Raw genomic sequence first — 16,413 nt, 5'->3', positions numbered from 1 at the left:
TTATTTTTCAAAAATTATTTATTATTTATTATAAATGATATAAGGAAAATTGGCTATTTAAAATATAGCCAGATTTACATTTTAATTGTAGCCTAAATTGAACCCAACCCCAGCCCAATTTCATATTAAACTACCCGACCCAAACCCTGAACCCGCCTACCCAACCCAGCACCAATTAAATCCTGGTCGTTAATCTCCCAGATCAACGGCCCGTATCAACCCTTTCCCTTTTTAATTCCAACTACACCCTAATCCTACCTCATTTCCAAATATCGCCGCCTCTGTATACTCTCTCTCTCAACCACCCAACCTAACCCTAGCTCCCTTCAACCGCCGCCTCCTTCTCCGGTGACCAACCTTCAACTCCTAAGCCTGTAATGGCTCATCTATTGCCAAGCTCATCTTCTTTGAGGCCTTCAAGGGCCCTGGGCCACGCCGGCTTGTATCTAGGGTTTTTTATCTGGCTGTTCATGGCTACTACGGTCTGATTTCGAGCAAAATCACACTGTATTTGTTACGATCTTTGGGTTTCTAAACAAGTTCTTCCATCTCTACTTGGGTTTCTTCTGAAAACCTAATTTTTGTTTACAACTCCTAGATCTATACGATTTTTAAACAATTTGAGTCTGTTCTTTTGATATTTTACACTGTTCTTGAATCTCTTTTACAAAAATCATCGATTTCAAGTATTTTTTACCTTTTTCTCAAACTAGGATTTTCGGAACTTCTTCTACACTTCGTTTAAACCGATTCTTTATGTTTAAACTTCTATCCCTTGCATATTTCGACTGATTCTATGATTTTACTCCTTTTTTAACTCGCTTATGTTGAAAACCCTAATTTCTTAGTTCTAATCTTGGGTTTCTGAGTTTTGTTTGATAACATGTTCAGTTAATCTGTATGTTTCTATGATTCTATGATTTTTGCCTTATGTTTGCTTGTTAGGGTTCCTAATTGTGGTTATCCCTGCCTATTGTGTGATTTTGCCTTATTTTGTTTACCAATGTTTTGATTCTTCACTTCTCCTACCTGTCTTAGCTTACAAATTCAGACTATGCTCTACATGAATCCCTAATTTTATATATATAATTCTTGTCCTAATCGACCTCTTAGGGTTCTGGTTTTGCTTACCATGTGTTTGTTCTTATAAAGTGGTGCTAAATCAGTACTATCTTCTATTTTTGAATCCCTGAATCTTTGTGATTGATCCTTCACTGATTCCGCATGATATCTCTACTGATTGTTACCTTGTAGAATGTTTTCTAACCTTATTCTATGGTCAATTATGCTATTAATTGATTTCTTAAGTCTTTCCTTGATTGAAATATACTGAACCTAGCCTCTAATATATGTTGTGTACTTGTACTATGCAGAAAATATTTTCTTATTTGTCATGTTCAGCCTTATACGATTTCCTTCCTTATTTGTCATGTGTCTATTACCGTTTGAAGTTAACTCCTCAATTAAAGGGAGTACTTGCCTTGATTTCCTGGCTGGCTGATTCTGAGTTCCATAATTACTGATGGACTTTGATTTTTACCTTATTTTGCTACATGCTTTCAAACTATATATACACACTCTCTTATCAGCACAAACACACGAACACTCTTGGTTTCAAAATTCTCTCTCACACTTAAAATTTTTTGCTCTCTTTTGTGCTACTTGCTACTACTCAAAGTTAGTCGGCTGCAAGCCAAGGCTAGCCATTGTATTCTCCTGCTCTTTCACTTTGCTTATTGTTCTCTTTACTGGTATGTTCTAGTTTCAATTCAAAGTTCCAACAACAATATGATTCTTTTATTGTTTTAGTTCATCCTATTTCTGATTTACTTATATTTATGGTTTTGTTGTGAAACTTGTAGTTGATGTTTACATTATTATGTACTCCCCTTTCTTAAGATCAGTATGTTACCCCTCTGTGTTGTTTCTGAACATGTCTGCACCAATTATCTCCATGTGTTTACCACCATGTGTTCCATGTATCCCCAAACCCCTATCAACCGTGTATGTGAGTTTGTTCCTTATGTCTGATTCTGTGACTATGTCTGGTCAGCTATTTCTGAGCATGTCTATACCAATCCCTAGACCTTTGCTTGATTATGTGTTCACAATTCTATGTATCCCCAAATCCCTTGACCCCTGCTTGACCACTAAACTTGTTTTGGTTCCATGACTACTGGTTGTGTATGAACCTGTCTTAAAGATGTTGTGTTTGGACTTGTGCTGACTACTCCACTCTCTTTCAAACTGCCCATGTTGTGTTACTTAATCATTTTCAAACAAACTTCCTTTTTAATACAGTTTTTCCTTAAAACCTTTCAACTTGTGTCAAGCATTTTCACTCTACTCCTAAGTCAATAAGTCCTTCCCCCTCCAGTATGTGTACTGCCTTGGGATTCTCTTGAGAACCCTCTGAACTCTGGCATACTGAGGCTTTCCCTTCCACACTACACTTATTCAATTTTGGTTATCAAATCTAGGTGTAAGCACTGTCTGGGATCCTTGAGATCCTTAGGGAACTTTGATGCACCTAGACTATGATTTTGTCTATAGAATTGAGGCATTTGAGGCTATTGGAGGCTTTTGGAAATCTGGGCCTAATTGAAGGCTCCCTATATAATAGCTTCTTGTTTTCTTATTTACTTATGTAATTCATTCATATGGTCTGTAATAACTTGTAAATAAGTATTGGGGTAACTAGTGAAAGGGATGGGTAGCTACATGTTTATGGGGTAATATGGGTAGAAATCATGCTCATATGACTTTACATTTAATCTGATTGTTGTATCAAGTAGAAATCATGCTTATAGGACTTTACATTTTGTCATCTCACTATGCTAGAAATCATGCTAGGTTTTAAATAATTCTGTAATAAAATCATGTCTACAATGTCTTAAAATCAGCTTAACAAATAGATGTCATGCTTATAGGATCTAATCCAAATTCTGTTTTAATAAGTGTTTATGTATGTTTCCATGCCTGCAAGTCTTTAAAATCAGTATTAAACTTAGAAATCATGCCTATAGGGAACAATATCAAATTATGCATATGGATCTCGCCTAAGTTTGTTTAAATAACTCAATCCGGTTAACGTTTGATTCGCTTCTGAATTGGTTTAAATAAGTAGTTTATATTTCTGAAACAAGTCTTTTAAAACTGCCTTAATCTGTTATTAGACAGCATGCCCATAGGAATTTGAAGTTTGTTTTAAAATCTGCCATGTTTTATACAAAATGCAGTCATCAGTATTCCGTGTATAGGCAAGCCAGTAGGGCATTTTCAAAACTACGTTTCTGAAACTGTTTCTATAACTTAATGTTTTTCTGATCCTAACAAGCCTTAAGAAACTAATAGGCAACTACTGAAGTCATTACTCCTGAGTTTATAAAAACAAATTGCTTGTCTTCTGCATATTCACCTAGATATCCTGCCTTAGGATGCTGTTTAATAAAAACCCTTAATTGTGTTTGAGTCGTGCTGTTTATATGCCTTGTTTGAGGAGGAAACTTTAAGCCTCTAATTGATCCCTTTTATCTTATGTGCTAAAAGTCCTAATTGTTTTGCATGTCGCCTAGAATTTTCACCTTTAAAACCTTAGGGGTCTGTCTAAAACCACCTATAGGTAGTGGTCCTAAATCCCTCCAGGACCATTAAGAAGGTATGGGTAACATCACGCAATAGATCGTTGACCAAACACTCACTTTTTATGACCACTAAGGGGATGAGAAGGGTAGATATGGGATATGATGATTACGCGCTAATGTCACGTGTAGCCCCTCATCAAGAAGTGCTTATCGGACATTGTGTAGGGTGATCCTGTAGGCTAACCAACCTAGGACTCCTCCTTTACCAAAATTCCTTTTTAAAACCTTCGTTCAAAAATCTTTATCTTATTACTTGAGTTGTCCAATGTGCTTTACCTGCAACCTATTTGATTCAACTGTTTATTTATATGGACTAATTTGTGAATATAAGTTCGGCCGGGACCCACAGTTGTGGACCAAGAGGGGTGCCTAACACCTTCCCCTCGAGGTTATTTCGAGCCCTTACCCTAATCTCTGGTAATGCAAACCAATCCAAGAGTTAATTACTCTAGGTGCCCTAACGCACCGTAATCCGTTAGGTGGCGACTCTTCAAATACCCAATTCCCAAAGAGGAAACGAGTTATTACCCCCATGGAATGTCGAAACCCGGACTTCCCCGTCAAGAAGGGAAAAAAGGAGGCCCGACAAGTTTCAAGGTTGAGATCTTAAGTTGAAATGGTTGACCGGATATTGACTTGTGTGTAAACGACTTCGAAATGGAGTTTTGATGGTTCCATTAGCTCCGTTGGGTGATTTTGGACTTAGGAGTGTGTCCAAATTGGGATTTGGAGGTCCGTGGGGAAATAAGCTTGAGATGGTGAAAGTTGGAAATTTAGAAATTTGACCAAGAGTGGACTTTGTGGATACAGGGCTCGGATTGGAGTTTCGAGAGTTGGAGTAGGTCTATGGTGTCATTTGTGACTTGTGTGCAAAATTTGGGGTCTATCTGACGTGATTTTCTAGGTTTCAGTATCCTTTGTAGAAGTTGGAATTTCCTTAGCTTCAATACGCTTAAATTGGGTACAATTCGTGTTTTGATGTTATTTGAGGTGATTTGAGGGCTCGAATAAGTTCCTATCGTGTTTAAGGACTGGTTGATATGTTTGGTTGAGGTCCTGGGGGTCTCAGGTTGATTTCAAATGGTTAACAGATTGAAAATGAGACTTGGTGCATTGCTAAAACAAGGATCTAGTGGTGTAATCGCACCTGCGGAGCTTTGATCGCAGGTGCGAGCTCGCAGGTGCAAGCTGAGGAGCGCAGATGCGGCCAGGATTAGAGAGGACTGTGGTCGCAGATGTGAGGAGTTTTCCGCACCTGCGTGATCGCAGGTGCAACGTGATGGGCACAGAAGCGGAGTTGTGCGCAGGTGCGATGGGAATTCCGCACCTGTGGTTCCACACATGCGAGGGAAAGGATCGCAGAAGCGGAGGCCCAGCTCCAGTGGTTCACTGCACAAATGGGAGGATTGTCGCTTCTGCGATGCCACATATGCAGTTAAGTTTCCGTAGAAGCAGAAAGGCTGGGCATAACCACAAATTCAAGAGTTCGCGATTTTCTTCATTTTGAACATTTCAAGCTCGGGATTGAGCAATTTTTTAGAGGAGTTTTGAGGGGTTTCTCGAGGTAAGTCACTTGTGCTCATTATTATTCATTAATCTTGTTTCCCCATTGAATTTCCTACCTAGATTGTGTGGTTTTGAGGTGAAATTTAGGAATTTGAGGTTAGGGATTTAGAGAGTTTGATTTGGATATTTGGGTGGCGATTTTGTATCAGATTTTGATAAATTTGGTATGGTTGGACTCGTGGTTGAATGGGCTTTCGAGTTTTGTGACTTATATCGAATTTCGAGTCGTGGGCCCGGGGGTTTGAGTCGACTTTTGATTAATAACTTAGTATTTTCTTATGGAATTGATTCCTTTAACTTGTGTCGATTGTATCATATTGTTTGTGGCTAGATTCAGGCATTCGAAGGTCGTTTCGTGAGGCAAAGGTGTGTTGGAGTAGAGATTTGCTCGGATTGAGGTAAGTAACACTTCTAAACTTGGCCTTGAGGGTTCGAAACCCCGAATTATGTGTTATATCATTGTTGTTGAGGTGACGCACATGCCAAGTGACGGGTGTATGGGCGTGCACCGTGAGAACTGTGACCTGTTTGATTCCATGGAATTGTATAGAGGATTTATTTTATTGATATCCGTATTTTCATCATATGATAAAGTAATTGAGCTGCCAATCATGCTAGAAATCATGTTTAGGCTATATGTTGGTACTGTTGGGACCCATAGTGGTCGTTTCTTGCTGTTGACTTATTGATTACATTGAAATTTCGTACTCAGTCATATGTATTCATTGCTTATCATATATCTGTCTCTGATGCTAGTTATTGATATATCATATCATCATTCTTGGGCTAGTTTCACGATATTATGAGCCCGAGAGAGAGAGAGAGAGAGAGACTGGAGAGATTGATGACTGAGTGAGGCTGAGGGCTTGATTGTGAGTGACATTTATGGGATCGGGCTGCACGTCGCAGCATGTTCTATTGATTTATGCCTGGATCTGGATTATTATAGTGTTTGAGATGAAGGAGCTCCTCCGGAGTCTGTACACACCCCAGTGAGCGCAGTTGATTTATATTGAGGAATGGTTCTTCCCTGGGCATGGATCTTGCCAGAATCATTTATATTTAAGGATGGATCTTCTCCTGGGTTGCATTGGCATTATACAGTACTGATTGACTGACTGTCAGTTGATGTGTGTATATATATATGGGATGGATTTTTTGGGTTGGATTGGCCATATACAATACTGTGTGATTGAGTATTCTGAGAGTGTGAGTACACGAGGCTTTCAGCGTGGTGCATCGCATACAATATGGGCATTGGCATGTAGATGTAGAGAGATTATATTCCTCTTATCATTCGAAATTGATCTCTCTTACTTGTACAGATTTTAACTATTGAACTTAAAAGCATGCCTATATTTTTGTACTGTTAATTTCTATATTGAACGGTACCTGTTGAGTTCGTCATTGCTTTCAGTCCAAAGATTAGATTTGTTACTTATTGAGTTGGTTGTACTCACGCTACACCATGCACCTCGTGTGCAGATCCAGGTGCTTCCGGTCACGGTGGTTGCTGAGTCGTGGAGTCTCAGAGATTATCGAGGTAGCTGCTTGGCATTCGCAGACCTTAACACTCCTTCCTTATCTTTCATTTTATGTTTCAGTTTTATTTTACAGATGGTATACTAGTCTATATCTTTATATAGATGCTCATGTACTCGGTGATGCCCGGGTTTTAGGAGAGATTCTGTATTGAGTTATGATTCTTATTCTACTTTTAAGAGGTTTTCCTTAAATTTAACTGCTTCTGCATCTTTCAAAGTTGTAGAGTGTTGGGAATATTTGAGTAGTCGGCTTGCCTAGTCCTATGATGAGTGCCATCACAATGGGTTGGTTTTGGGTCGTGGCACTTGTGTGGATCCTACTGTAGCCAAAACATGCGCAGCGTTGTTTCCTTTTCTGAAATTATGCCGGATCATCGGATTCCCCAGTTCCTTCAATAATAACCTGCACTCATTAACAAGGTTAGTGTAGAGGGAGCAGTTATCATGGCAAAGTAATTGAAATATTTCAGTAGCATTCGTTTCTATTTTAAACTGTGAAAATGGTTGGCTTGTGCAATGTAAAGGCCATGCTTTAAGGCGAGTAGCTCCATGTAAGTAGCTGTGTAGCCATGAGCGGGCATGTAGTAGCCAAGGATCCAGTTGCCATTTTTATTCCGAAAAATGCCTCCAATACCACATTTTTTAAATTGGCCGTTAAATATCCCATCTATATTGAGTTTTAAATCGGCTGCTGCAGGGGTGCCACCTTGCCATTATAGGGGTGGTGATGCCGTCTTGAGAGGTTCCAAATTTTCTTGCAAGAAGTGTATTTGTTGATGTAGTTCATGCATTTGGTCAAATATAATACTCTTTTTTTCCTTTTGAAAAAAAAGAAGCTAATAATACAATGTCAAATTGAGGGTAGTCTATTAGGATTTTGTGTTAGATTGCTAGTGGTTAATGTTGAGTTCACATTACTCTTTCATTTCTTTTAGTGTCAGACTATATCTACTGGTTATTATTTTGCTTTTTGTTTATGTTCTTGTGATGTTGTTGTTTCTTTCTAAGGTTTATTGATGGTACTGATATACAGTCTCTTTTTGTCTTTTTCAGCCGAGGGTCTATCAGAAACAACCTTTCTACCCCTCGGGGTAGGGATAAAGTCTGAATACACAATTCTCTTCCTAAACCCCATTAGTAAAATTTCACTGAATTATTGTTGTTGGATACACTGTCAATAAAAAATACCAATTCGAACGTTGAGCATGAATATTTTACTGAGTTTAACTTCCAATATACCGAAAGTCTAACAATTTTATGCGGTCAGGTCACATTAAAGTAATTAAAGATTACAATGTCAATAGAATGATAGATACAAAATGAATCCCATTTTATGAAGCAGCTGCAAACAGACACACGGCACTCGGCAGAGATCACATACCAAGTCTATTACTCCTACTAATGCACAAATCTGTAGAACACCACGACACGTTTCATACTTAGGCGCAGTTACTTGTAATTATCAGTTTATCACCATTGGTTGATCCGCAATTTTTTAGACCTGCAAGAGAAAGAGAATGAAAAATCAGCATCTATGCAATTCTCCAACCAAACAATTTGAGAATAACATTTTTCACGCAATAAGTACCATAAAGCGGTTCTTATATCAAGTAGAGCTCCAAATCTTACAATTCTATATACCTAAAAACCAAGCATCTAGCACTTAAAAGTTTAACTTAATTATCATCAAACTGTCATCCGGTAAATACTTATCTGCACTTGGTATTTACACCAAATCAAGTAATTTAACCTTAAAACGTTAATTTTATGCATATAAAAGACATGTGTCTTGCATTTATTAGTTTGGTATAAACATAAGGTATAGTTGAGACTTTACTCTCCTTCCCCCAACCAAACAAAACATAAAACAAGAAAAGAAAACATTCATGTGTTCCAACCTTAGCCTCTAAGCTTTTAATAGCAAGTCATATACTCGGTTACAATGAACCTTCCACGATACATTTATCTGAGAAGTGAATGTTGGTAAATGAATAGTAGTCTTTCTCTCTTTTTTTCTTTAACGAATAGTAGTCGATATATAGCAGTATTAGTCATATATAAGTTTTGGCCTATATATGTAATATCGTAGTTAAACAAAGAAAATTTGGAACTCTGAATCAACGAAACATATGCTATGTCGGCCTATTACACCAGAGTTTTCATGTCAGTGAGATGAAATTTCTAACAAGAGATACATGGCAACATAGTCCACCCCACTTTTTGGGTCGGGGTAGTGATTTTTTTTTTTAAAAGTGAAACGGGTTAGAAAAAAGAGAATGGGTCAATTTAATATGGTGCAGTCATGAAATTAAGGGTACTTTTATTTTTATAGTATAATGATCAGCTTAATAAATATACAAAATTAATACAATTATCTTAGACAAACGAGTCTAGTCATCTGTAATATAGTAATTGAAAACTATTCGATCCTCGTAGCAAAGTGTAATCACTAGTTATTTAAATAATATTCCATCTATTTCAAATTATGTGTTGTATTTTTCTTTTACACGTTTCTTAAGAAACATTGTGTTTAAGGGAGACTGAATTATTTTACCCTTATTTATATCTTAAGATACACTCTTTCTTCATTGAATATTTAATTATTTATGTGATATATCCATCTTCAAAAATAATTATTATTAAAGGTAAAATAGAAATATATAATTTATTTTGCCTTGAACATCTAAAATAAATAATTTGAAACAATTATTTTTAAAAAAACACAACACATTGGGAGTACCAATCTATAAATGAAGAGTTTACCAATAATCTAGGCTTGTCCTATTATATCACTAGGAATCTCACTAGATTGGTTCGATTCCCCTTACCACCCCTTCGCCTTCCCTTGTCCTCCAATTTAATTATTATTATTATTATTATTATTATTATCTATATAGAATAAGAGAAGCAAATTAATGTGATGATGTCAAGTGTAACAACAAATATTTAATAAGTGCCAAATTTTAGGACAAACCTCCAACAAATTTGAATATTCAAAAATTATTTTTAAAAAAATAAAAAGAAAACTCAGAAAGAAGTTAACTACCTAAAATTAACACTCAAACGTGGGTGAGGGTTAGTTTAGCTTAGTTAATTTCTTTGTTTTTTAAAAAAAAATTATTTTCTTTTTTAAAATAAAAAGTTTATTTATTCATTAAAATTCATACAATATTATTGAGAACAATAGAATAAAATTAAAAATAAAAAAATATTTTAAGAATAATAAAATATATATCTTTTATTATATTACAAAAAGAAAGTAGCAGACAAAAATACTAAACGAACTAATATGCTAATAAAAATTTCTATTAACAATATAATAATACTAAACATTGGATAATATAATAATGAAAAATACATAACAAAAAAGTTATTCGATATCAATATAAGTCTCTTTAATTTAATAAAGATTTTATTCATTAAAATTCAGATAATATTGTTGAAAATAATAGAATAAAATTTAAAACAAAAAAATATTTTCAAGAGTAATAAAATATATATCTTTTATTATATTACAAAAAGAAAGTAGCAGACAAAAATACTAAACAAAGTTATATGCTAATAAAATTTCTACTAACAATATAATAATACTAAATATTGGATATATAATAAAGAAAAATATAGAACAAAAAAGTGTCTATATAAGTCCCTTTAATTTAATAGAGATTTTATTCATTAAAATTCAAATAATATTGTTGAGAACAACAAAACAAACTTTTAAATAAAAAAATATATTTAGAGTAATAAAATATATATCTTCTATTATATTACAAAAAGATAGTAGCAGATAAAAATATTAAACAACGTAATCTGCTAATAAAAATTTCTATTAAGAATATAATAATACTAAATATTGGTTAATATAATAGGTAAGGTCTGCGTACACACTACCCTCCCCAAACCCTACGGTGTGAGATAATACTTGGTATGTTGTTATATATAAGTACATTTATTAATAGAGATTTTATTATTTGGTATATTATATTGACAAATAAGATGATAATTAAAATTTATAAAATAATACGATCTAATATGTTCAAATAATCACGATTACAATTTAAATTAATTCATATTTTTTAATATCGACCACGCATCGCACGGGTATAACTACTAGTAAAAAAAGAATACAAAAAAGAAGGGAGGAGTTTTGTGGGCATTTCGGAAGAAAGAAGGAAAAACATCAAAAGATTTTTGTTCTATATGGATTATGGAGTAAAAAATTAGGATAATATTTACCCGATTTAGCTAAGTTTTTCATTTATAAAAAGTAACGAAAGTTTTTACAGAATATATATACACAAATCAGGCCAAAAGCTACATTTATATATAATTTGTATAAAACTTTTTATTGTACAAAATTTGGTCAAAAGGTACAATTTACGTATAACTTATATATAATTTTTTGTTGTATAAAATCCGGTAGAACACGTACAACTTGCATACAATTTATATTTGTTGTATGTTTTTTATATGCCATTTGTACACCCCACTTATAATTTACATATAATTTATTTATGTCTTCTTCTTCAAGTTTCAATTTAAAATTCCAACTAAAATCAACTCAAATATTTACCAAATTTCTTCAAAATTGAGATACAAACTTCAAAAGATATTCCTAAGTAATCTAATATATTATTTTGTATATAAATAATAAATAATATATATATATATAATTGAATGATAATTTTTTTTAAAAAAAAAGGTAAATAAGTTAATAATATAGCAGAGACAATTAAAAATTACCAAAAGAAAAAGATGGAAAAACATCTTCCCCCCCCCCCCCCCCAAGGAACTCCAAACTTCTCTTTATCATCTGTTGCCGTATTGAAGCAGAGAGACCTTAGCTTCAATCTTCAGCAGTTCGATTCCTATCTCCTTTTTCAATCCTCACCCATGACTACCACAGCGGCGCAGATTCCCGAAAACCCTATTAAAACCCTAGTTCATTCCTCCGATCCTAATCCCACCCCTCTTTCCGAACCTCCGCCGCACGATTCCGCAACCGACTCCTTGAAATCACCACAACCATCTGACAGCGCCAAAGACCAGCCCGAGAAAGAGGCGGCAGCGGCGGGGGATGGCGGCGGAGGTCAGGCTACTGATATAGAGAAGAAGATGAAGCGAGCGGAGCGGTTCGGAATGCCGGTTCAGCTTTCCGAACAAGAGAAGCGAAATACTCGAGCTGAGAGGTACTTTTTTTCTTTAAAATTTTTGTTACATGTTTTAGGGTATAGCATTTTGCTTATAAGATACTAAATTATAAAAATAAAAAGATAAAATTATGTACCATTATGGAATGAGATGTTCCGGACTAGAACAGAATAGGTATAGATGATTCATATAGCCAGGGGCGAACAACAACAACAACATATCCAGTAAAATTACACTAGTGGGGACGCTAGGGCGAACACAGTGTTGAACTTATGAGTTCATCCGAATCCAGTATATATGTTAAAAAATCCACCAAATAAGTATAATTAATAGATTTTGAACCCAGTAAATCAAATGGGATGATGTAGAATTCCAACTGAAACCCATAATGGTCAAATCCTGAATCTGCTTTTGCATATAGCTGACCTCAACTAGTCTGAGATTGGTTAGTCTGTTGGTTGGTAAGCTTTAGACTTTTTATTTGTCTTAAGCGATGAAATAGTTACTAGTATTGGATGAGATGGGCCCGAACAGAGAGAATATGTATATAGATGATTCATATAGCTGATTCATGCTAGTTCTGGATTGGGGCATAATTGATTGGTTGGCAAGCTTTATGTTTTGTTCTTCTTGTGTTTATTTTCACGATTTGCAAGGCGTAGTAGCTAGCTGAACTCCTTGTTTAAAACATTGAGGCTTATTACTGCTTAGTAAACTTTAGGGTTTTGTTCTTGTTGTATTTGCTTCCACAATATGTGAAGGCATAGTAGCTGAACTCCTTGTTTAGGTTCATTGATGATGGTATTGGGAAAATCTTTTGCTATCCTTTTACAACCATAGAACTTATCATATAAAGCTATCTCCTAGTGTCACGGGGTCATAATAGGGAATTGTCGGACTCTATCTAAATTTGAATTGCGAGAATAACTATTAAACGTGCCATAAGGGGTCATTCTCCAAACAGTGCGGGACTCGTGCTGGGAAGGTGTTAAAATTTCCCTTTGCCTTTCTTGTCTAGCGAGGTAGTTATCTCTTAGAAGCCTAGCCTTGTGACCTTAAATTGGTGCACGAAACCCTAGCAGAGTGGGGTAAAGCAGCCAACACTGCGTTCCTTTATCTTAGTAGGCCATGAAAGTTGAAATGCTAAATAGCTTATTTGGCTTTCTGTATCCTTCATAAGTAGAAAATATTATTGGAAAGTACAAACTTCCAGCAGCGGGTTCCTCAAATTGCTCATCTTTCTTTCCAGCTGCCATATGATTGATTTTCAAGCCTTACATAGTCCAACAGGCATATCTTGCATTGGTACGGAAATGGGATTACCAATAGCATAGTCACAGGACTTATATGAAGAAAACTTAATTAGTCTTGAACATAGTTAATGACATACCTAAGTTGTTCTTTACATCTTTCTGTTGGACTCTGTGTCAGGTTTGGCACTGCATCTGCAGCTCAGGGATCAGATGCTTTAAAGAAATCGGAGGAGCAGAAGAGGAAGGCTAGAGCTGAGAGGTATCTGTACTATCTATTTGGCCACTGCCAGCTTGGACAGTAGCATTTTTATGAGTTTGTTGATAGATTTTGGTTCTGTCAGGTTTGGGCTTAACCAATCAGACAGTGCTGATGAGGAAGCTAAGAAGAAAGCTAGGTTGGCAAGGTTTACATCTACCGTGAAGGCTGATCCCGTAGAGGAAGACAAGAGGAAAGCTAGGGCCCTCAGGTTATAACAAAACTTTTGCACTTCTTTCTTTATTTAGCTTGCAGTCAACTATATCAATGTTACTTTGGTTTACGGCTTTGGTTGATAGTTGATATTATTTTGCAGGTTTTCACAATCCCAGTCTGGTTCCCAATCACAAGAGAATGGCAAAGGAAAAATTGAGCAGGTTTCATTTTCTACACACTTGGTGAAGTTTGTGGTTTGAAAAGAATTGGGAAAAAAAGAATATTAGTGTGTGTTTGCTTGAGTTTTCTCTGTGATCATGTGGGTGGTATTCATGTGATACCTACCTTTTACTTATACGACTTTCTAATGATTGCATACATTCTTTTACTCAGGATTCTGTTGTGGTGGAGAAGGCCGGAGGAGGAACATAAACCACTCTCAAACTTCGTTCAACAGTGAGGCTTGCTTATAATGTATAGCTTATTGTTGCTGCGCAGTGTAGGAGTTTTCTTTAGAGTGACTTTGAATTCCCTAAGGTTTTGTTTTACCCCTTTTTGGAGATTTTCCCTTCCTTTTTCTGTTTGGCAGGTTAGAATTCTAACATATTGCGAACATCCCAGTAGAATCTAAAACACTATCCTTCAGATTAGGGTAGCGTGGCCTTTTGTCTCATAGTTTAGCCAGTAGCACTAGGATACATGGACAAAACCTCCTTGGTGTCGTCGATCTGTCAGAAGTGACCCATAAAGAATATCTAAAGCGAACTTATCCAAAAAAAAAAAGAGACACAATATTAGAAATGATGAAGTTACTCTCTAAATATTTCCTGCTTGAAACCTTTGATTTGATGACTTCATCATCGGGCTTTCCTCAATTAATCTGCAATTATTCTCTCACATTCTTGTGGTTTTACCTATCACCAAAAAAAAAAGAGTTGTGTGTTGCATGTCAAGGATCAAGTGGCAAAAGCTATTTGTTTATCACTTGTCGAATGCTCAATGTAGTTTTGAAGATATTTGATATTAGATGTTTCTTTTGTTGGGGTGGGTAGGGTACAATCTTGTTTAGATCTAGATGTTCCTTCATGACTTGTTAGTGTAGTAGATTTTGATATTTTAGAAGATAAGTATTCATCCTTCATGACATCCTGGAGGCATCATATGTTATTTCTAGTCTAGCCACATTCTTAGTGATATTCCTAGTTGGCCTTGGCAGTAGGAAAGGTAAGAGTACTTGTTTATTGCATTATGTGGTTGTTAATGCATCTTTGTTTCATCTCATGGATCTCCTGAATAATATTAAGGTACTTAAATTTTGTTTTAAGAAAAAAGAACCACTTGATTGTGTTACATGTTTGCAGAGTTTTTGATTTGAGCAAAGTTGGTATTACTGTCAGTTACTGCCCATATGGTGATGAAGTCATCAAAGCCATATTTATATAATATTTAAGCTGGTGCTCTTGCGTTTTATTGATGGCTCTTTTTTAGTAAGGTTCGTTGGTGAAAAACTATTTTCAGGTTTTTTGTTTCAGATTTTTTTGTTGTGGGTCATATGAGACAGATTAACACCAAGGAGGTGTGTTCAAGTACCTGGTATCACTGGGTGAATCCCTTAGGCTGTAGTCAATAGATGTCCAAATTAGTATAGAATGACTTTGAAGGCAACTGCTTGTTCTTTTTTGTGCTTGGTTATTGAAGTTTAGTTGCAAGGAGTACTTTTGTTACTTGAATTGTAAAGACAGTAAATTTACATTCTGATTTTGTACTCTACAAACTTTCATTGCGCTTGTGGTGGCTTTTCTTCTTTTATTTACTTGTTTATGAATGTTCAGGCCCAAATTACTTGTAAAAAGCTGTGAATGTTACAGGCCAAAATTTGAGGCTCGTTAAGCGTGTATAAAAATTGCCTACAGGGAATTTTGAATGTCAATTCAGGACTTGTAAGAGAAAATGGAGACTCCAATTGGACTAAAATGCCTTGATTAATGACCAGTGACTGGTGCTCATTTCAGGTTTATGGACTGTGAACACAGTTGATATATTCTGATGGTAGGGGCTGGTTAGCTTTTAGCAATTTGAAAAACAATGTAGAGGCGCCAAAGAATTATCTTCGGTGTTAACATGTTCATATCCGGTTTCTTGTTTTCGTTTAACCTGACTGGATATAGGAATTTTTGTTGTGATGAAGGAGATCTATGGTTTATGACCTACGAGAGGTTTTCTACCCAGTGAATGGTTTTGTATACTTATTACCTGTAAAAAGGCAAGTGAAATTCACCTTATCATGTACCATTAATTTAGTAATAGTAAATTTCCTGGTACGGAGAGGAAAATCAAGGAGCTTAGTGTAGGTGAATGCTAAATGGTTGTGGTTTTGCATTGATTGTTTGCTATGGTAACGCATTCTGATCTGGAAGTTGAAAATCCCACGGCATTACCAAAAGTTACTAGACGTCTAATTTTTAGAGGCAATGCTGCAGTTCGACTGTCTCATGTGTCATCTGACATGCATGAAAGGCTTATATTATAATTGCAACGCCACAATCCCAAGCAAATTGGAATTGTTATATGACAAAATCTTCACTGTTATCAGGGGAGTAGAAAAAGGAAGTTTTACGAATTTCTAAAGAGAACTTGCTTGTAAAATGAGTTAAGAAGTTAGACAATAGGGACAGCAAAGGACTAATTGTGATAAGTTTAGAGCCTTAAACAAACTATTGGTAATAAGCCAGAAATACAAGGCAAAAAACAAAGCGATTTGAACATTGAAGAAGCAACGTTCTCGTCCTAGCTTTTATTCTTGCTGCAAACGATCGCAATACTACTTTTTGCGTGTTGCTGTT

General features: G+C 35.6%; 1 protein-coding gene across 1 annotated transcript; it reads left to right on the top strand.

Annotated features, from left to right (window-relative positions):
* Positions 1-11,573: 11,573 nt before the first annotated feature.
* LOC104246815 (protein MODIFIER OF SNC1 11-like) lies at positions 11,574-15,379 on the top strand. Its single transcript, XM_009802698.2, has 5 exons — positions 11,574-11,943; positions 13,337-13,417; positions 13,500-13,625; positions 13,731-13,791; positions 13,964-15,379. Exons 1-5 carry the CDS (start codon positions 11,648-11,650, stop codon positions 14,000-14,002), a joined length of 603 nt encoding a protein of 200 aa, XP_009801000.1. The 5' UTR covers positions 11,574-11,647; the 3' UTR covers positions 14,003-15,379.
* The last annotated feature ends 1,034 nt before the right edge of the window (positions 15,380-16,413 follow it).

Source organism: Nicotiana sylvestris, chromosome 7 (genome assembly GCF_000393655.2).
Source record: "Nicotiana sylvestris chromosome 7, ASM39365v2, whole genome shotgun sequence".
NCBI classification, from domain to species: Eukaryota; Viridiplantae; Streptophyta; class Magnoliopsida; order Solanales; family Solanaceae; genus Nicotiana; species Nicotiana sylvestris.
This window is presented reverse-complemented; position numbering and strand designations above follow the sequence as displayed.